Here is a 20,937-nt window from a genome sequence, read left to right as displayed (position 1 = left end):
CTTATTAATCGGCAACAATTTACTATGGCTCAATCTATCACTCTAAATGCATGATATGGGGTCCAATAATCTGACTTATAATTTTATAAGGGACAATAGTCAGGGTAACCATTTAATTTATATTTATATTTTCGGCCTCATCCAAATCTAGTGGATTGCAGTTTAAATAATATAATAACTTCAACGACTGTGACCCAATATACATCCGCAAAGTATGTATGTGAAAATCATATGATTTAATTATTATTTGATTAAAGAATTATTTATAATAATACACACTCTTTCCCTTCTTAACCCTCTCCCCTATTGTATTTTTAGTATCAACCACCAGTTCTGGCTTGCAGGGCCTATTAGGGTAAGGCTTTGGTGAGCGGGAACACCATTTGCGTCTCTAGGGTGCCAACCTCCACGACAAGGCAGGGACAGCAATTTTTTGTCAGGTGTTCTTACATTGGTTAGCCATATATATCCAAATTTTTTTCTCTTTGATACTATCTTAATATATTAAAGAAATTAATAAAAGTGACGTTTTAATACAGTATATGTCCTTCAAATTAAATTTATCATGCTTTACTAGCAATAAATTGCATTGTGGGGTCCCAATCAAACTAATACATAAGATGTAATTTTAGCAACAATATAAAAATAATCTGTCAGCAAGCTGTACTTTATTGTGAGACTTAATTTCCTTATAAAATAGAAATCCTTAAAGTGGGATAAAAAATACTTGAAGCGCAATGGCCGGCACCCCTGCATGGTGTCCTCTTCTCCCTCCATGCAGGAACACCGGTTTACTCACCGTCCCAGCCCTGCGGCATGGCCCCCGATGCGTTCCCTGCTTCCTGCTCTGTACTGAATCCCGGAGGCACTTCTAGTGCGCGGGCTCCCCAACACTTAAAGGGGCAGCGTAAGCATATGGTAAATGCCCTCAGCCTGTTGCTGAGAGGCATTCAGTATAATGACCTCACTTGCTGGATAGCTCTCAGCCTATTGCTGGGAGTCATCCTGTATAAAAGACTCCCTTTCCCTTAGGGATTCGCCAAAGCAACAGCTTTCATTAGTTTGTAGTCTCCCCTATTAGTGAGTTGTTAGGTCCTCTGGTCCCGGTGTGGCTAGTTTCCAGAACTCTAACCCTTGGTCCTGGTGTGGCCAGTGTCCTGAACCCAAATTCCTGGAGCCGATCTGGCCAGGTCCTGAACCTGAATCCCTGGTCCGTGTGCGACGAGTGTCTGAACATTGTCCCCTGGTCTATGTGCACAAGTGCCTGAACATTGTTCCCTGGTCCTGGTGTGGTCAGTCCTTTCTCAAAGTCCCCTGGTCCCAGAGCGGCTAGTGCCTTAAAATTGTACCCTGGTCCTGGTGCAGCTAGTCCTGTCTCCGAAGTCCCCTGGTCCCAGTGCAGCCAGGGCCTGAACATTCTCCACTGGTCCTGGTGCGGCCAGTCCTTTTCCCGAAGTCCCCTGGTCCCGATGCGTTCAGTATCAGAATGTTTTCCTATCTGAATCTCCATGTCAGTAACCGTTCAGCAGTGATCCTGAACTGAACCTATTAGTTTGAACAGAGCCCTAGTCTGCGTCAGCTAACCTGACCCCTGGAGTCAGCAGTTGCAGTACCGGCATCTGCCCAAGAGTGGTACCTCGCGGCTACCTGCAGCCCAGCCTGTCTCCACCATCTGAAGCTGCAGTGAACAACAGGTAGCCACTTAGCTAAGCCCCTGCCTAGGCAGACCCAGCCCTGTGGCACAGGGGGTCCACTGATCCTCATGTGCCACCGGGGGGCGTAACAATACTGAATTTAGTTGCTTAAAAATGTTAACATTTCTTTATGTAATAAGGTATATCAGATATTAATAACTAGTTACCCAATGATTTCAGGGGTCGTTCAGCTTTAACCAATTCCAGTATGTCAAGAATATCTGGTGTTTCTCCCTCCAAAGACTGTAGAAGGTCAAATAGACACTGAGAAGACACTCCCTTACTGGATGAGCCACTATTCACTCCATCCTGGAGGTTAGAAAAAAATAGGTCACAAATTATTATCATCAAGTCAATATATTCAGACTAGAGACAGCTCTTTGTCTCTTAGCTTGTCTGTGTGAGCATATCTTATAATTAAAAGGATTAATATTATGTTGTGAAAACAAAGTAAGAGATAGACAGCTAACAACTCTGCTAGTGATAACTAAGACTTGTTCTCTCCACAAGGAGAGACATTACCCTTTAGACCTCACTCAGAGGCCTCTCATACAGCCAAATCAGATCTCTTGCTTTGCACTGAGGAGGAGCAACAGTCCGAAACATGTGTCTGCAAATAGAGACTCTGGTTTGGCTTTTATCCTAAGTTTTGAGACAAGGCTTGCTAAAGGGTCAAAATTGACTTTTAGGATTGCTAATAGGTGGCACTAAAGTTCAAGTCCTCTCCTTCTCTGAAGAGGCAATTTGCACAGGATTTGTTCATCAGTCATTCGGTCATTGAATTTGCCTTCCATTGTATGCCACTAATAAAGTGCAAAATGGAATTACAGAAGAGTGATAACCTAATAATGATCTAGAAAACTAAAATGCAATCCAAATTACTTCATAAGATTGCAATGGCACTGTGTTGATATGGTGATAAAATGTCTTAAAAATAAATCTCACTTGAAGGTCAAGCAGAGGAGCAACGCTGGCAAACAACTGAAGCACAAACGGTTTACGGTGCAGTACATAAAACTGTCGGCAGGCAAACTCAATAGCTTGGCGAAGTTGTGGGTTACTTTCATAGTCAGCATACACCTAAAAAAAGAATAATAATGGTTCAGGTTTATTTAAAATGATAAGACCCATGGTTAGACAGAAATCTGTGGTTGTACAGGCACAAACAATGCACCTATATTATGCTTGTATGAGTACTAGTGTCAGGCTAGTCTCCGTTGGCAATGACATGCTGGTCCAACATGTGACTGTCGCTGTAATCACCAAATCTTGATTCCTACCAGGATTGTGGATGAGGGTGCCATACATACCAGGATTGGGGATGAGGGGGCCATACATACCAGGATTAGGGATGAGGGGGCCATGCATACTAGGATTGGGGATGAGGGGTGCCATACATACCAGGATTGGGGATGAGGGGGGCCATGCATACCAGGATTGGGGATGGGGGGCCATGTATACCAGGATTGGGGATGAGGGGTGCCGTGTATACCAGGATTGGGGATGAGGGGGCCATGCATACCAGGATTGGGAAATTTACCAGTAGCTGTTGCATTTCCCACCCTAGGCTTATACTCGAGTCAATTAAAAAAAATTAAAATGTAAAAATTAAAACACTTTGTCGATGACAAAAATTTAAATTTGCAACGGTCTGGGGTTTAAGAGCACAGTGTATTTGAGCTGCACTGTTTCAAGTTTACATATGGAAAAAATTAAAGACTATAAGCTATCTTATTGTTTACTCAAAAATTATGTATCATTTTGTTTGTCCTTATATTTGCAGTGTATATAAATTTACAGATAACATTTACATGCAGGTAAATCATACTAAGGAAATACCACTTAGAAACACCAAAATCACATTTTTTCACAGAAAAAGATGTCACATCAGAGGTTTTTGACAATTTGAAGTAATATTAGAATATATAACATGACATTTATTCCCCTTATTAAATGCTAACCATTCTATTACTTGCCTGCAGCATAGTTGGGAGAATCCACTGGTATCCACTGAGTGAGAAGAGATGGTTGAAATGTACAGCTGTGTTAATGACTGTGGCAGCATATTGTCTAAGGAGGGCGCTGTCCTCTGGGTGAAGAATCAGCGCTCCATTAAAGACATTAAGGAAGAGCATTATCTCATCCCCCCAGGGAAATTCACTAGGCATCCCCAAAAACATCTCTTCAAGAAGCTTTATCCACAAGCTCTTGTGAAGCGTATCCAAACCAAACAGCTCCTTCCCACCTAGAGGAAAATAGAGAAACCAGAACTGTTGAGAATACGGTAAATAACTATTAATCTGAGTTTCCACAGTCAGGAGTTTGGCTGCAGGTTATAAAGGCAAAGCCGGGAATGGATTCTATATAGAGTAAGACATCTGTAAAAACATTGAACCTGTAAAGTTCACAATAAACATAGAAAATCTGATACAGTACGATGTATTCAAAAAAGAAAAAGGAAGAGGAAAAAAATATACCAAGTGAAATTCTGATAACAGTTCAGTTTTTAACAAGAACATGGGGGAGGAAGGGGACAAAGACAAATAAAAAGAGGAGTGGCGGGAAAGTAGACCTATATCACAAGATGAAGAGTAGAGAGGTGGTTTGGGACAGAAAGAAGTGAGGAAGGAGGTGTTGTAGTCTTGGCTCTGTCAGATTATTAAAAAGCTGCTTGTGGTGTCTAGGATGTCTAGACATATAGGAATAGCCTGGCTGACCACTTCCTTAGCCCCCTTGGAGGAACATTTAGCAAGTAATACAAGGTTTCAAGGGGAAGGCTAGTATCAAAGAGGTCCTCGACTAACCTCCTGACCATGCCCCAGAAAGGAGTGATGAGGCTGCACCTACTGTATTTTTTATCTACTCCTGGATTTCGCTTCAAGAGCTGCATAAAAAATGTGAATGTGGAAACCCAGCCTTAGAGTTGTTTCAGTGTCCCAGTATGTCCCCCAAAGTTATCTCTTCCCTCCAGTGCTGGTCTTTGCCACAGAATAAAATGCTGAATACTTACCTTGAGGATCACTAAAAAGTGAGAATTCTGCATCAATGGCACTACGTGGAAATGATGGCAGACGTAAGAGATCTTCTTGTAGCATGGAAACATGAGACTGTTTATGTGCACTGGGAATCTTCTGAGTCAGTGATATTAGAAAGAGAACTCTTCCAACTTCCTCCAGTTTACGTGTAAACACCTAAGAAAATGTTATATATTGATGATCTTAAATAATTATTTATGTCCTACAGAGAATCTAAACAATTCACACCATGGTATTCAATTGGACGACAATTCCACGACAATTGGAAGAATCCTCCCTACAACAACAGAATTAAAATAGAAATGCTTGGATTTCTACCTACTAGTGTGATAACAATTCACAGTACGTATGCCTCCGTGATCTGACTTGGGATTGAAAATGGAGACATATCTACAATGATTGTGCTTAGAGTTTTGCTTCAAAATGGCAAGACCATTTTGTCCCTGCTTCTTTTGTCTCCCATCTTACCGATCTCTACTATCTAGTGCCTCAGAAAAGTCAGTATGAAAAAGTGGGAGATACAAATTTTTCATTTACCGGTATTTATCTCAAAACTAATAATGGTAGCCCTTTCTAAATTATACTATCATGTGAAAAAACTACTTTAATGTTAAAGGGGTATTCCCATCTCCAAGATCCTATCCCAATATGTAGTAGGTGTAATAATAATACTACTAGCAAATACCTCCAATTAGAAATGTAGTATATTTTTTCTGATTAACTATGTCTCTTTCTTCATGTGCAGGCATTGCAGGAGCTTAGGTATCCATGGTTACGACCACTAATATAGTGACAGCTGGTTGGTAGTAGTCGTAACCATGGTTACATAAGGTCCTGCAATGCCTGCACATGAGGAAAGAGACATAGCGAATCAGATTAACTATGTACATTTCTAATTGTAAGTATTTGCTAATATTATTATTATTATTACATCTACTACATATTGGGATAGACTCTTGGAGATGAGAATACCCCTTTAAGTCTAGTAAACATCAAAGTGACCTATATCCATTTAAACTCATTAAAGTCTAACCATCGCTTTGATGGACTTTTTAGAATAAACTGGCATGTTTGTGAACGGGAGAAATGACATTATTTCTGGCCATTATATGACTTAATTCTTTCATTTTTTAGGGGTTTTCCTTTTTGCAGGCTCTAAACACTAAAACATGCAGCAGCTTCATTTTGTGTCTCTGCGCTTTTATCTCCCTCCAGTTCCTTCGCCCTCCCCTTTCTATTGACTTATATAGGCAGAAGCAGTAATTTGGTTCTTGAGTGAAGGCAGATTTTGGCAGCCATTAAGAAAAAATGATTGGTGGGGATCTGACACAGAGCACCCCCACCGAACAGCTGTTACCATCTCCAAGCAGTGGGCAGATGTAAGCCATTTGTGGAAATGAACACCACACCTTTGTCACCTTAGTTAGTGGTCGCTCTTGGGTATTGTAATAGGCTCCTAGTCATCTGAATCCTATACATTTTTAATACAAAACAAAATAAAAAAATATGTGTACCTGTTTCTGAATAAGTTCTTGGCCTTTTTCAGGGGACATGTGCACTAGATTTAGCTGTGGTGACACCGATCTTCGGAATGGGTAGATGTCCCGTACATAGGTCTTCAAACAGGTAAAAAAAAACAAACAGTTAAACCACAGTAGAGCAATTAAAGCGGTTGTCCAGTCATAATATAATAATATACTGATGACTTATCCTTGGGATGGGTCATCAATATCAAATTAATGGGGGTCAGACAACCGGCACCTCCTCTGATAAGCTGGGTTACCAACCGTACAGACATTCAAAGACAGTCTGTAAAAATAAGGTACTTTTTTTGCCCTGTCTGTAAAAAAAATTGAAGACATCCGTGATTTTTTTGAAGCTGAAGAAATTTATACAGATTATTTTGACTGTAATTATCCTCATTTTACAGTGAATGCAATTAATGTTTTCATTTCAGAATTATGGTCTGTAGACATATATCACTTATAATAATAATAATTTATTATAGTTTTGCAATGTGTCCATAAAAAATATTCTCTCTCTGTGATTGTTTGACAACCCTGCTGATCAGCTGTTATAAGCTCTGGTGGTGCACAGATACATTCAATATGTAGTGGCTGCTGCCAGGTACTGCAGAACAGCTTATATTCTCTTGAAAGATAGGTCAACAAGTTCCTCTGACGGATGACCCCTTTAATTATAGAACAAACCTTCGCAACATGCTGAACAGCGTCCCCATAACATATGATAATTTCTACATTTGTCTGGTATGGATAGAACTCCTTGAGCAGAGATTTGTTATCCTTTTGTTTGCTAAAGTGACGTACTTTTTTGTTTCAATTCAACAATACTAAAAATATGGTATTCACAACTATAGACTAAAGACCCCCTTACAAATTAGACTATTGTAACCCAACCCCCCTGAAACTGATGGGCTCGGCTGACAGTCTAATGTGTATAGTGCGCCGGCCGCACTGATAGGGGATATATATATCGATCACACATGTCCATTTTCAGACTGCCATTAGCATTGTTCTCCCAAAGATAAGTCACTAGCCAACGTGTCAGTTGGCGACTTTCTCGTAGAGAACACATCAGTGCTCGGCCGAATAAGCGCTCCTGTGTATGGGTGAGTCGACCAAGATGGATCCGCCAGCATATCAGTCGGCTAACAGCCATCTAATGTATATGGTGGGCTTAACACAGTAAATGTGTCTGGACTTGGATCTCACCTTATTATAATGAGTCAGATTCCACCTCTTATCCATCAGGAAATAATTTGCAGCCTGTGAATCTGCTATGTTGAAGAATTCCAGACATTCCTAATGGAGGGAACACAGGAAAAAACAAGAGAACAGTGATTTTTTTTCTCATGAGAATCTAAATAGTATCATACCTCATAAGGGTTTACGTTGATCAGGACCACAGTTTTGATAAATATGTGGCCATGTGTATGTCACCAGGTGAGGAAAATCCAGGATCAGACGTCTCCATAAAATCCAAAAACCTTTTATTTAGAAAATATTTAAAATGTGAACGTATAATAAATCGCATGAATAATGAGATGTATAATAAATCATGTGATTTATTATACGCTCACATTTTAAATATTTTCTAAATAAAGGAGCTGATCTGGTGGCTTGATGACAATATTTGATGTGATCCAGATCCATACCACTGCCTGGGAGTAAATGTTAAAAAAGCCTGATGGAAACTGATGCTTTTTTTTCCCAGCTTTATTATTATTTATTATGCGTTGCTTATATAGCGCCACCATATTCCACAGCGCTTTACAGACATCACAACTGTCCCCATTGGGGCTCACAGTCTAAATTCCCTATCAGTTTGTCTTTGGAGTGTGGGAGGAAACTGGAGAACCTGAAGGAAACCCACGCAAAGACGGAGAGAGCATACAAACTCCTTGCAGATGATGTCCTTGGTGGGATTTGAAGACAGGACCACAGCGCTGCAAGGCTGCAGTGCTAACCACTGAGCCACCATGCTGCCCATGTTGCCATCATTTGGTTGAAGCAGGCTCAATAAACTGAGCCTGGTGCAACAGATATAGATGAACCCATCCTAAGTGATTCTCATAAGTGGCAGAAAGCCAGTCACACTATTTGCAAATTGTGAGCCCCTTCCCTTTTCCCAAAACATATTAGTTCTGGTGTCCAAAACAGAAATCTACATTTATATGAATTCTACAGTTCATAATTTTTTTTTAGATAAACCTAGAACCCTTTATTAACAGATTACGTACGTACTGTATTGATGCATATTTAGCATTCTACCTTGTAATGTGCCTGTACAAAACCAGACGTAGCATATAAAATGATGGGTAAAGGTTCCCTATAGCCTGCTCACCTTCAGGAGTGCTTCAAACTGGGTGTCTTCATGTACTGGCAGTTGGGTAGGGATGTCACATTCATTCTGCCCATGAACCACCAAGGTTTTTGTACCTATGGTAATTTAGCAAAAACTATTAAAACATCAATATAAACTAAACCTGAGAGCAGCTGGCGTCACTGATCTTTGAGGAGTGCTCACCTGGCATGGACGCTGTCACCAGTAGTTTAACCTCACATTGTTCCTTTTTCATGGTCTGCTTCAGGTCTTTAAAAAATAAACCTTCCACATATCCAACCACTTCCCACAAAAAGGTCAAGGTTGCCGAAATGGCATCCATTCCCCATTCACATGGTGTACGTACAAAATACATGATGAGTCCGACCTAAAGAAAAATGCACAAAAACACCACAAATTAGTGAATATGTCAGCACAAAGGCTACATTGTTTTACAAATCGGGATAGAAGGACAACAATGGGGGCCGAAATACTCACCAAGTAGTTGAAAAGAATGTGTGACGTTTGAGCAGGGAAATCTCCAATGTTCAGCAGCAGCTTTCTTAACATATAGATGAGTTCATCCTGAAACAACCAACAGGACACAATGTAGGTCAGTTGTACTATAATGACAAAATATTGTATGAAAATACACAGCAAATATTCATAGAAAGAGAATGTCCGTTACCTGTCGATTACTAATAGTTAACTTTTCCAGGAAATGTCTCAGGACAGTAGACGGATCTTCGATTAAACAATTCCAAAGAACTTGCTGAGCTACGGCACTCACTGCGGAAGCAATAAAAAGTCTGTGCTGTTATGGGAGGTATTCTGTGGTCAGTTTTTATACAACCTCAAATTGTATTCCAATAATGTGAATGATTTAGGTCAGGGGCCCTCAAACTATGGCCTGCGGCCACATGCGGCCCGCGGAGGATTTTTATTCCGCCCGCCGGGCTATGGGCGGAGGAGAGCGGTGTCAGCGCCCACCCTTCTCCGCCGCTTGCTCAGGGCCCCGGCAGGCAGATACTTACCTCTCCCCGTGCCTCCGCAGATCCGCGGTCTTCCTGCTCTGCGCTTCCTGTGACGTCTCAGGTCAGAGGGCGCGGTGACGTCTTTACACCGCGCCCTCCCGAGTGCCGTCACAGGCAGCGCAGAGTCCAGACCAGAGTAGAGCAGCGGCAGCAAGTGAGAAGTGAGGTGAGTATTGGATTTTTTTTTTTTTAATGTATGGAGGCATAGGTCATTATATGGGGGTGTGACATCCTGCAAGGGGTATAATATGGGGGGGTGACATCCTGCATGGGGCATGATATGGGGGGTGACATCCTGCATGGGGAATTATATGGGGGGTGACATGCTGCATGTGGCATTATATGGGGGGGTGACATGCTGCATGGGGCATTATATGGGGGGGTGACATGCTGCATGGGGCATTATATGGGGGGGTGACATGCTGCATGGGGCATTATAAAGACAGGGGAGTGATATCCCGCATGGGGCATTATATGGGGGGTGACATCCTGCATGGGGCATTATATGGGAGGTGACATCCTGCATGGGGCATTATATGGGGGGGGGGGGACATCCTGCATGGGGCATTATATGGGGGGAAAGCGACATGCTGCATGGGGCATAATATGGGGGGGTGACATGCTGCATGGGGCATTATATGGGGGTGACATGCTGCATGGGGCATTATATGGGGGGGTGACATGCTGCATGGGGCATTATATGGGGGGTGACATGCTGCATGGGGCATTATATGGGGGGGTGACATGCTGCATGGGGCATTATATGGGGGGGTGACATGCTGCATGGGGCATTAAAAAGACAGAGGAGTGATATCCCGCATGGGGCATTATATGGGGGGTGACATCCTGCATGGGGCATTATATGGGAGGTGACATCCTGCATGGGGCATTATATGGGGGGTGACATCCTGCATGGGGCATTATATGGGGGGTGACATCCTGCATGGGGCATTATATGGGAGGGGGAAGGGACATCCTGCATGGGGCATTATATGGGGGCAAAGGGACATCCTGCATGGGGCATAATATGGGGGGGGTGACATGCTGCATGGGGCATAATATGGGGGGGTGACATGCTGCATGGGGCATAATATGGGGGGGTGACATGCTGCATGGGGCATTATATGGGGGGGGGGTGACGTGCTGCATGGGGCATTATAAGGGGGGTGGCATCCAGTATGGGGCATTATAAGGGGGGAACAGCCTGCATGGGGCATTATAAGGGGTGGAACAGCCTGCATATGGCATTATAAGGGGGAAACAGCCTGCCTATTGGGAACATTTACCTGCCCATTGAGGACCTATGCTGCCTATTGGGGATATTTACCTGCCTATTGGGGATATTTACCTGCTTATTGGGGACATTTACCTGCCTATTGGGGAACTATGCTGCCTATTGGGTACATTTACCTGCCTATTGGGGACCTATGCTGCCTATTGGGGATATTTACCTGCCAATTGGGGACATTTACCTGCCTATTGGGGATATTTACCTGCCTATTGAGGACCTATGCTGCCTATTGGGTTCAGTTACCTACCTATTGAAATACCGGTTGATTTAACTTTACTTGTTCTTCATTTTAAATATTGTATTTGTTCCTGTATTGTTTTTCTTACTACAAAATAAGATATGTGCAGTGAGCATAGGAATTTGTTCATAGTTTTTTTTTAAAACTATATTCCGGCCCTCCAATGTTCTGAGGGACCGTGAACTGGCCCCCTGTTTAAAAAGTTTGAGGACCCCTGATTTAGGTCAAATAATAAAGCAACAGTCGAAAAGTTCAAGTTCAGTTCCAAACTCAGTTTTTCTCTTACAGTCGTCAATTCCTATTTCCCTTCATAGAGGCAAATAATAAAATACTTATTGCCTGTTGCTACCTCTACGTGGAGCCTTCTGAAGAATGTATTATTATTATTATAGTCAATGAGAACTATATACATTTGTCTTCAGTAAGCATCCCATAGAACACAGAGGTTTGTGGTGAGTCTTGCCGCAATCTACCTTATTAGTTGAGGACTATTTCACTAAAGGGGTCTTCCAAGGTTTGGAAATTGATAGCCAATCGTTAGGATAGCCCATGAATTTGGGGGTACAACTCTTGGCATCCCACCGATCAGCTAAAGCCGTGACTATTCACTATTTACATTGTGCCATTTACCTACTCAGTGGTAGCAGTAAGAGGGTATTCCAGTGTTGTCCCAACACCTTCAATGGGACATGGCTGCAATACCTTGCACTACTACTACTTATTAGATGTCACAATGTGAACATTGAAGAGGCTGCAGCACTCACACAACCGCCACGACCCCTTCAAACAGCCTATTGGACACTCACCGATCTAATATTGACAGCCTATCATAACAAAAGCCATCAATATTCTAAACCTGAATAACCCCTTTAAGTAAATTATATTACTACTTTTCCCAGATTTGTTCCCAATTTTCATTATTAACATGTAGATTTTTTTTTAATACAGTTTTTCATATTTTTCATTATTTCATCCAAATTTAACCATGTTTGGATGCATGTAGAGTTTGCCACTATCTATTTACAGACTAAAACTTGTCGTGGAAGGAAGAAGAGCCTAGTAATAAATATTCTCAATTCTCCCATTACTAAGCGTTTAGAGTTGTCTCCTCATATTCCCAGACCTGGATATGGAAGGAGTGTTATCCAACTTTTTTTTTTTAATATCATTTCAAACACTTTGATCCAATAACTTATTATGTGGGCAATCCTACATTATAAGTAAAACATCTGCCTCCCTTTTTTGACACCTATAAAATTCAGAGTTGTCTCTACATTTAATTTTATTTAAAAAAATTCTAGAGAGTAGTATAGCCAATTAATGATATTAAACTGAGGTATACAATGGTTTTTATTAAACGACACTTTATTTATGTTCTGATACACATTTTCCCAGTTAATCCAATCATATGATTCCAAATCTTGAACCTATTTAATTACAATGTTACTTGATTTTTCCTTACTGGATGCATTTGTAGCACCCTGAGGATTCGGCTGCTACAGGGGTATTGCACCTCAACCCAGAGGTGTGATATTCCACTCCCGGGCAAGGATGGAGTGTGGAACTGAGCTCGGTAGGCTGCATGCACTACACACATCCCATTTCCGAGGAACAGGCCGACGGTACTCCCACTTAGAAATGTGCAGGTACGACCGAGTCTGTTCCTGGCTGGAGTGGGAGGGGGGTGGTACATCCCAAGTAGTGTAGGGGCAGATAGGGGGTGCAGTCTGGGTAGTGATAGGAGCTCATTGGGTGCTGGTCACCTGAGCTCACACATAGAGGGTGTATATAAGGTGAGCACCATCAAAGAACAGGGTCAGTTGCAGAGAGGAAGTCTGAGAGCAGAGAAGAAAGACCCAGAGTGAGAGAGGAGAAGAGAGAGAGAGACCCAGAGGGGGAAACAGCAGAAAAGGACTCCAAGATCCCAACTTAAATCCCCGGGTGAAGAGTCGGCACAGGGTACCGGAACCCAAGCTGGTGGGGGGCAAAACACACCCCAGCCAGAGACCGGAGACCGTGGGCAGCGTTTGTCACGGTCACCCATCACATCCACCCCGAAGGCACACCACATGAAGGGTCAGGGAACCCAAGGCCAAGGGTGTCCCAACAGAAGACCCGAGGGAGCTGGACCTAGGTGGATCACTGGTGGGGACGGCCAGAGAACGGGACAGAAGGAGAGCTCAGGGCCACGCTCCGGACTTGTTTGGGGGTTGGCTGGATCCAGGACCTGGTGGACGCAGCACGGCTCGGGTGGTCACTCGAAGCTGGAGTGACCAGTACAACATCTGCAGTAAGTAAACACCCTTAACTGCACAACCTGACTCTGTCTTCATTGCCGTCTGCACCGCATCACCACAACCCCCATCCTCTGCACCTGTTCCCCCTGAGGCTATACCCCTCCCGTTGGGGGTTATCTCACCAAGCTGCGCACCCACCATCAGCCTCAGCGGACCCTGCTGCAGCGGCGGCCACAGTGACCGCATCACAACGGGTGGCGTAGTCGACACAAAAGAACTCTTAATAACATCTGTAGGACTGCCACATAACACTGAGCTTGACGCCCTGGGCACGGGCCGGGTCACAGCCGCTCGGAGACTACAACCCCCCATCTGATCCGGTGCCGGGTATTCCCCTCAAAAAGGAATATGTCCCAGGGGGCGCGTCAACTTTGGCGTAGTCGGCAGGATTACGTGCCCGCAACACCCGGGTACTGCGTGCCTGAAGAAAAGAATGAGTTTACCTCAAAAAGAAGTCTCCCGCCGGTTCCGGAGGGTCCACGCCATCGGACCCCATCACAGGTCGTTTCCCGCCGATTGTCCGCCATTTCCAGCTTGTTCCCGCTATCTGCAGAGTTTCCCGCCACTGGGCGACGCTTCCCGCCAAATCCGCAGATTTCCCGCCTTGGAAGAGCAGCGGACGCCATTATGGGCGTGCCAAAGGAGGGCAAGAGGCCGCCTCCCATCGTGGGCCAGGACAGAAAATGGCGCCAAAAGTGGAAACCGCCCCCACCAACAGAGACTGTGATGCTGGAGGTGTCTGTCAGCGTGAAAGAACTACCCCTGGAGCTGACAGTCACCGAGTTGCCCCGGGACCGCCCTCGAAGTGGGAGGAGACGAAAGAAAAGAACGAAGATGGGTGCGGCCTGGAGCAGTCTGGAGCGAGCGCACCCGGAGACAAGAAGTCTAACGAGCAGTCTAGAGCGAGCGCACCCGGAGGCAAGAAGCCTGGAGAAGAATACCAGAGAAGCTCACCCGGAGATGGCGGGAGAGCAGAGCAGCACCGGCCCGCTGGCCAGGAGCCTGCTGGAAGAAGAGCAGAGCAGCACCGACCCGTTGGTCAGGAGCCTGCTAGAAACCACGACCCCACTAGGCCTAGTGGAGGTCCTTGCACAGCTCCCCCGAGACCGGGAGTGTGCACAGACTGCCCTGGAGGGCCTCGCATGGAGGATGGCCCGGGTACAGCGAGAGACATTGTCGGAATGGAGCCGGGAGATGGCCCAGCAAGCTGAGACCAGTCAACGGAGCACGCTACCCTGGAAGAGGAAACAGACCGCCTCTGAGGATGGCGCGGGAGGACCCAAGGCCGGAGACGGCGCCGAGAAGGGAGCCGAACGCATGGAGGCAGGTAAAGGGGACGCCTATACCCCAAGCCGGGAAACCGCCCACCTGCCCCAGCTCCCCGTCGCAGAGCCCGAAAGTCCCCCTGCTGTGCCCGTAGCCGCCATGTCACCGCTATGGACTAAGCCCCGACCGGAAGCCGCCGCAGCGACCCCTGTGACGTCACGCGCCTCGACCCGGAGCGTGACAAAGCAGGAAATACCACCAGCCTGGTCGCAAGGCCTAGTACCCCCGGGCGCCGCATCACCAACAGCGCCCCCTACCTCCGCGGAGCCTCCGGCCTGGCCGCAAGGCCAGGTAGCCCAGGGCGCCGCCGTCCTAACGGTGCCCTTCACCTTCCAGGTGCCCCAGGCCTGGCCGCAAGGCCTGGGCAACCCGGGCGCCACCACCACCGCGCCCGCGCCCGTAAAACCAAGGGTGCCACACCTGGGGGAGGACTTGTTCAGCCAGCTCACATGGCCGGACGGGCGGCCCTTCATCTGGCCCGAAGAATTCCATGAGCTGGAACGGCAGCAGAGACTAGGGCCCTTGTGTGAGCCCCTGATTCCGGCTCCGACGCCCGTGGCACGGATCTCGCCCCCGCTTGAAGAGGCCCAATTTGAGTGGGACCCCACCGGAGAAGACCTAATGGGGTTCACTCAGGAAACCAGGGCAGCTGCAGCGGAGCGTGCTGAGTGTTGCCGACAGCAGCTCGAAGAGTTTGCGAGGGAGCGGAGAGAGAGGCGGGTCCGGGAACAGCAGGCCCAAGTACGGAGTGCCGAGCAGAAGAGCCGGACCAGGAGGGACCCCCGTGCAGCGCATTGTCCCCGCACCATCGGGACAGTGATCAAGTTCAACCAGCAGCATGGGTGGGGCTTCATCCGAGACAACAACACCCCCGGCGACGTCTTTGTCACGCGCAGAGACGTGGAGTCCCATCTGCCGGAGGGGCACAGAGGTCGTGACCTCTACATCGGAGACGAGGTCACCTTCACCCGGCACAAGTGTGCCAAAGGACCTTACGCCCTCCACGTACACCGCCTGACGGAGGAGGAGTTGCGGTGCGAGGAGGAGGAGCAAGAGGACCCGGACGGGTCTGAAGTTACAACCAGCTACAAGCAAAGAGCAGGAGGAAGACGCTGTTGAGTGCGGCAGAGCAGTAGATGTAAATAGTTACCCGACCGGGTATCAAAGAAACTGTTGCTACATATATATAGTCCCCGTTGGGACCAGCATGAGTGAACTATTTACCCGTTATTCCGTAATCCCACAGGCTGAGGACTGTGAGCAGCCATTCCCTTCCCTGTACCTGGCCGAGGACTGAGAGCGGCCAACTTCCCCTGTATATAGTTGCGCTTCCTAAAGCGCCCCCTACTGGTTTTATAGGAAAACCATGTTTTCTAGAGAGACTGTCGCACTTTACCCGGTCACACGTTGCACAGTGACCGGAGGAGGAGCCAGAGGCGACGAGAATGTTTTATATATATATAATGTTTTATATGTTTTATATGTTTATGTAAAAATTTGTATGTTTTTGGTGTTATGTCTTACAGCCCGAGGACGTGCTGTGATTTACCAGGGGGGAATGTAGCACCCTGAGGATTCGGCTGCTACAGGGGTATTGCACCTCAACCCAGAGGTGTGATATTCCACTCCTGGGCAAGGATGGAGTGTGGAACTGAGCTCGGTAGGCTGCATGTGACGCGCCCCTGGGCCTGTGTCGCGCTGCGTTGCGCACGCGGGAGCTTACCCGGAGCCGGATCTGTTTAGGGTTGTAGTCTCGTGGCGGTGACCCGGTCCCTGCCCAGGGAGTCAAACTGAACGGCAGTCTGTTAGCGGTAGAAAATGGTTGATGACTACGCCACCCGTTGAATGCAGCCAGGGGGCTGCTGCTGCAGGGCAGACCGCTGAGGCCGGTGGAAGGATGGTGCAGCGTGATAGTATAACCCCCAACGGGAGGGGTATGGCCTCAGGGCAGCCGACGTGGATGATGGGGGTAGCAGGAACCACTCAGAGACGGTATGGTAGCGTTCAGGGTCTTTACTGGTAACAACGATAGACCCTCCCGGAGTACTTGCTAGCGAACGGGGCCTGGTCAGTCCTTGAGCAGATGGGATCTCCCCTGGCCAGGCGTAGTTGTAGGCCTCCCAAGCTGACTGTACTCTTCTGGCTACCTTGCTAGAAGCTGATGTAAGTAGCCCACGTCCCTGAGTGTACCGTGTGGTGCTCACCCGTATGGCCGGTGACTCGGGGCCTTCTAATGGCTTCCGCTCCACGATGGCGGTGCTGGTCCCACGCGTGTGACCGGGCCTTCGGGCTTCTGGGCCAGGGGACCTGAAATCCCCTGCCTGACGGATTCTGCTGCTGGGTAGAAGTTAGTCCCCACAGCCTCGGACTCCGGGTCCGGTAAAGAATCTTCTTAGTCAGGGCGAGCTCTTTAGCTGCCAGCCCCTGACTCCTTGTGACTCTGCTGCTTCCTATGCTGCTCTTGTCTCTACTCTTCCTGGACTCACTCACCCTGCCTCAGCCCCGGGTTTATACAGGGGAAGTTCTTCCCCTCCCAAGGCTGGGCAGGAGGTGTGGCATGCACAGGATCCCTGACCAAAGGACCTCCCACCTGCTCTCAGACGTAATATCTCTATCACTGTGACAACCAGACCCCTGGGGTGTCACACTCCCCCCTAGTGAAATTTAGTACTCCGGGACTAAACACTTTTTAGAAAAATATAACAAGGTATATCAAAGAACAATAAAATACAATAAGGAAACACAATAAGATGGTCACGGATGTCCGCAACCGGGTGCAGTCTTTGAAGAAAAGCAAAGGTGTCCATTTCACCAACACAGGGAGACGTAACCAGGTAGGGGTCTGTCCTACCCCGAGTCCTTAACAGTCTCTAGTCCATCCTGGGTTACGCTCCAACTATATACAAAGGATTCCCGGTAAATCCACCGAAGACTCCTAAAAACAACTAGAAACACAAAATTACACACAAGCAACAATAAACAGGTAAACATTGTAAAACAACTTAAACATTTAGATCCTCCAACGTGCGGGTAACTGGCCTCTAGTGGCCCTAGTGGACCTACGGAGCTGACTGTCTGGCCCTGAACTACAGGGTGTAGGAGCTGTCAAGGGTAAACTGGGCAGCTGTCTACCGGCTCTTTGTCTCACTAGGGGTACGGCAGGCTCACTATAAGCAGAGGGTGGATTCTCCTGTTCCGCTTGGGTGGAGTCTTCTGCCTCCTGGACCGGCTGCTCTTCCAGCTCTACCCGTTGCTCCGTAGGTTCTTGGGATGATGGTTGGAGGAAGGTGAGTACGGGTACCACAACTGCACCATTGACTTGAGTCCAAGACCGAGGGAAGTCCCCGAGCACGGTACTAACCATATCTTCCCTTTCTTCCACGGGTCGATGGTCTTCCTGTTCCTCCTCAGGGTTCCTCAGTTGTTCGGGGCACTTCTTCAGGTGGTCCCGGGATACAATGGCTGTGGTTTCCCCTCCGTCTTTACTGATGGTACAGACCTTCGGGTTCTCGTGGCTTGAGGGCAGTACGGTGTACGGGTCCTTCTCCCACTGGTCGTCCAACTTGTGGAGCCGTCTCTTCCTCTTCAAGACCTGCTCTCCGGGTACCAGGGGAACAGCGGGAGCATACTGGTTGTAAGTCTTCTCTTGTCTTTCCCTAGCCTGACAGAGACTTCGCTCCACGCTCTCCTGTACTTTCCGGTACTGCTGCTGCCTCTCTGTGTCCCAGTCTGTTTCTGGTGAAGTGTCCTCGGGCGTCAGGACTCCCATTTCCAGGTCAACAGGTAACTTACCAGGTCTTGCCCTCATTAGGTAAGCCGGGGTACAGTTGGTGGAACCTACCGGGATGTGGTTGTATAGGTCCACCAGATCGGGCAACTTCTCAGGCCACAGACTGCGTTCTTCCAGGGGCAACGTTTTTAGAAGATCCATTACCACCTGGTTCATTTTCTCACAAAGTCCATTAGTTTGCGGATGGTAGGGTGTCGTCCTTATCTTCCGGCAGCCATACAGATTGCAGAATTCCTGGAAGACCTCCGCTTCAAAGGCAGGTCCCTGGTCCGTCAGCACTTGGTCCGGGTACCCGTGTGGACGGCAAAAGTGCTGCTGGAAGGCTCTAGCTGCTGTTCGAGCCGTTAAGTCCTTGACGGGGACGACAACCAGAAACCGGGAGTAATGATCCACGATGGTTAACGCGTAGACGTAGCCACTTCTGCTGGGGGTCAGTTTTACATGATCCAAGGCTACCAGTTCCAACGGTTGCCGGGTGACGATGGACTGCAGGGGAGTCTTCTGGCTGGCCCGGTCCTTCCTTCTCAGATTGCACGGGCCACAGTCTCTGCACCACTTCTCGATGGTTCCCCTCATGCCTACCCAGTGGAACCGCTCGCGCAGCAGGAACTCCAGCTTTTTCCACCCGAAGTGTCCAGCTCCGTCGTGGTATGCCTCCATCACCATGGCTGCGTCTCTTCGTGGCACCACTACTTGCCAGAGTAGTTCATGCGTCCTGGAGTTAACCATTCTGCGGCACAACTTCCCCTTGTAAAGGAACAGTCGACTCTTCTCTGCCCATAGTTGTTTGGCTTCCTCTGGAGCGTCTGATTCCAGGCTAGCCTCCGGGCGAGTCAGCATCTCCTTCACCAGTCGGACGGCAGGGTCGCTGTCTTGCGTTTCCGCCCAGTTGTAGTGAGGTAAGGGGTTCAACGTAGCAGCCTGCTTACTCCTTACCCGGTGGGAATACTGGATAGTCCCATGACGGTGGAACGCAGGGAGTTCAACTTCTTCCAGTCCCTCCGGATCTTCTCCTCCGTCCGGCAGGTTGGGCATCCTGGACAGGGCGTCCGCGTTGGTATTGGAGCGCCCTGCCCGGTATTTAATTGTGAACTCGTAGTTGGACAGACGGGCCATCCACCTCTGCTCCAGGGCACCGAGTCTTGCCGTGTCCAGGTGTGTCAGCGGGTTGTTATCCGTGTATACGGTGAACCGGGAAGAAGCGAGGTAATGCTTAAAGCGCTCGGTGACTGCCCATACCACGGCCAGGAACTCTAGCTTAAATGAGCTATAATTCTCGGGATTCCTTTCGGTGGGTCGCAGTTTTCGGCTGGCATAGGCGATTACTTGCTCTTTCCCCTGCTGAATCTGGGACAGTACGGCTCCTAGCCCGACGTTACTGGCGTCGGTGTAGAGGATGAAGGGCTGGCTATAGTCCGGATACGCCAAGATTTCATCCCCCGTGAGGGCCATCTTCAGCTGGCGGAAGGACTCTTCCTCTAGCTCTTCCCATTTGAAGGGCGGCTTCTGGTTCTTGGCCTTCCGGGACTGGCCTATCAGGAGGTCCTGCATAGGCGCCGCCTTTTTGGTGAAACCGGGAATAAACCTTCGGTAGTAGCCTACCAACCCTAGGAACTGCTGCACTTCTTTTACGCTGGAAGGGCTTGGCCATCCTTTGATTGCGGTGATCTTATCGGGGTCGGGAGCCACTCCGTCAGCGCTCACCACGTGTCCCAGGTATTGCACCTTTGGTTTCAGGAGGTGACACTTGGAGGGTTTCACCTTTAGGCCGTAACTCGCCAGAGCTTCGAACACCTCCGCCAGGTGTTTCAGGTGGTCCTCATAAGTTTTGGAGTATACGATGACATCGTCCAGGTACAACAGGACCGTCTCGAAGTTTCTGTGGCCCAGACAGCACTCCATTAATCGTTGGAAGGTTCCTGGGGCGTTGCAGAGTCCGAACGGCATGCAGGTGAACTCGCTAAGTCCCATCGGGGTGGTGAATGCGGTCTTCTCCCGGTCCGCCTCTGCTACAGGAACCTGCCAGTACCCGCTAGTGAGATCCAAGGTAGAGAAGAAGTTAGCAGATCTTAAAGCAGCCAATGACTCCTCTATCCTTGGTAAGGGGTACGCATCCTTGTGTGTGATACGGTTGATTTTCCGGTAATCTACACACATCCTCATGGTGTTGTCTTTCTTTTTGACTAAAACTAGTGGGGCTGCCCAGGGGCTACAGCTATCCCGGATTACCCCAGCCTCCTTCATGTCTCTAAGCATCCCCTTGGCGTGTTGGTAATGTGCAGGGGGTACGGGTCGATACCTCTCTTTTATGGGAGGATGATCTCCCGTGGGGATGCGGTGTTCTACCCCCTTGACTCGCCCGAAGTCTAACGGGTGTTTACTAAACACT

General features: G+C 47.7%; 1 protein-coding gene across 23 annotated transcripts in view; it reads right to left on the bottom strand.

The window, feature by feature from the left end:
- UNC80 (unc-80 homolog, NALCN channel complex subunit) overlaps positions 1-20,937 on the bottom strand; it is a 222,737-nt gene that overhangs the window by 76,420 nt on the left and 125,380 nt on the right. For all 23 annotated transcript variants that reach the window (XM_073646576.1, XM_073646580.1, XM_073646583.1 and 20 more), the window contains 10 exons: positions 9,261-9,361; positions 9,071-9,157; positions 8,777-8,960; positions 8,594-8,688; positions 7,462-7,551; positions 6,244-6,345; positions 4,705-4,885; positions 3,671-3,939; positions 2,640-2,774; positions 1,862-2,003 (listed from right to left, as the gene is read on the bottom strand). In XM_073646576.1, the coding sequence (XP_073502677.1) occupies positions 1,862-2,003; positions 2,640-2,774; positions 3,671-3,939; positions 4,705-4,885; positions 6,244-6,345; positions 7,462-7,551; positions 8,594-8,688; positions 8,777-8,960; positions 9,071-9,157; positions 9,261-9,361 (1,386 nt within the window). The remainder of the gene's footprint in view (positions 1-1,861; positions 2,004-2,639; positions 2,775-3,670; positions 3,940-4,704; positions 4,886-6,243; positions 6,346-7,461; positions 7,552-8,593; positions 8,689-8,776; positions 8,961-9,070; positions 9,158-9,260; positions 9,362-20,937) is intronic.

This window comes from Phyllobates terribilis, unplaced genomic scaffold (assembly GCF_046119375.1).
Source record: "Phyllobates terribilis strain yellow unplaced genomic scaffold, ASM4611937v1 Scaffold_9__5_contigs__length_417890890, whole genome shotgun sequence".
Taxonomy (NCBI): Eukaryota; Metazoa; Chordata; class Amphibia; order Anura; family Dendrobatidae; genus Phyllobates; species Phyllobates terribilis.
This window is presented reverse-complemented; position numbering and strand designations above follow the sequence as displayed.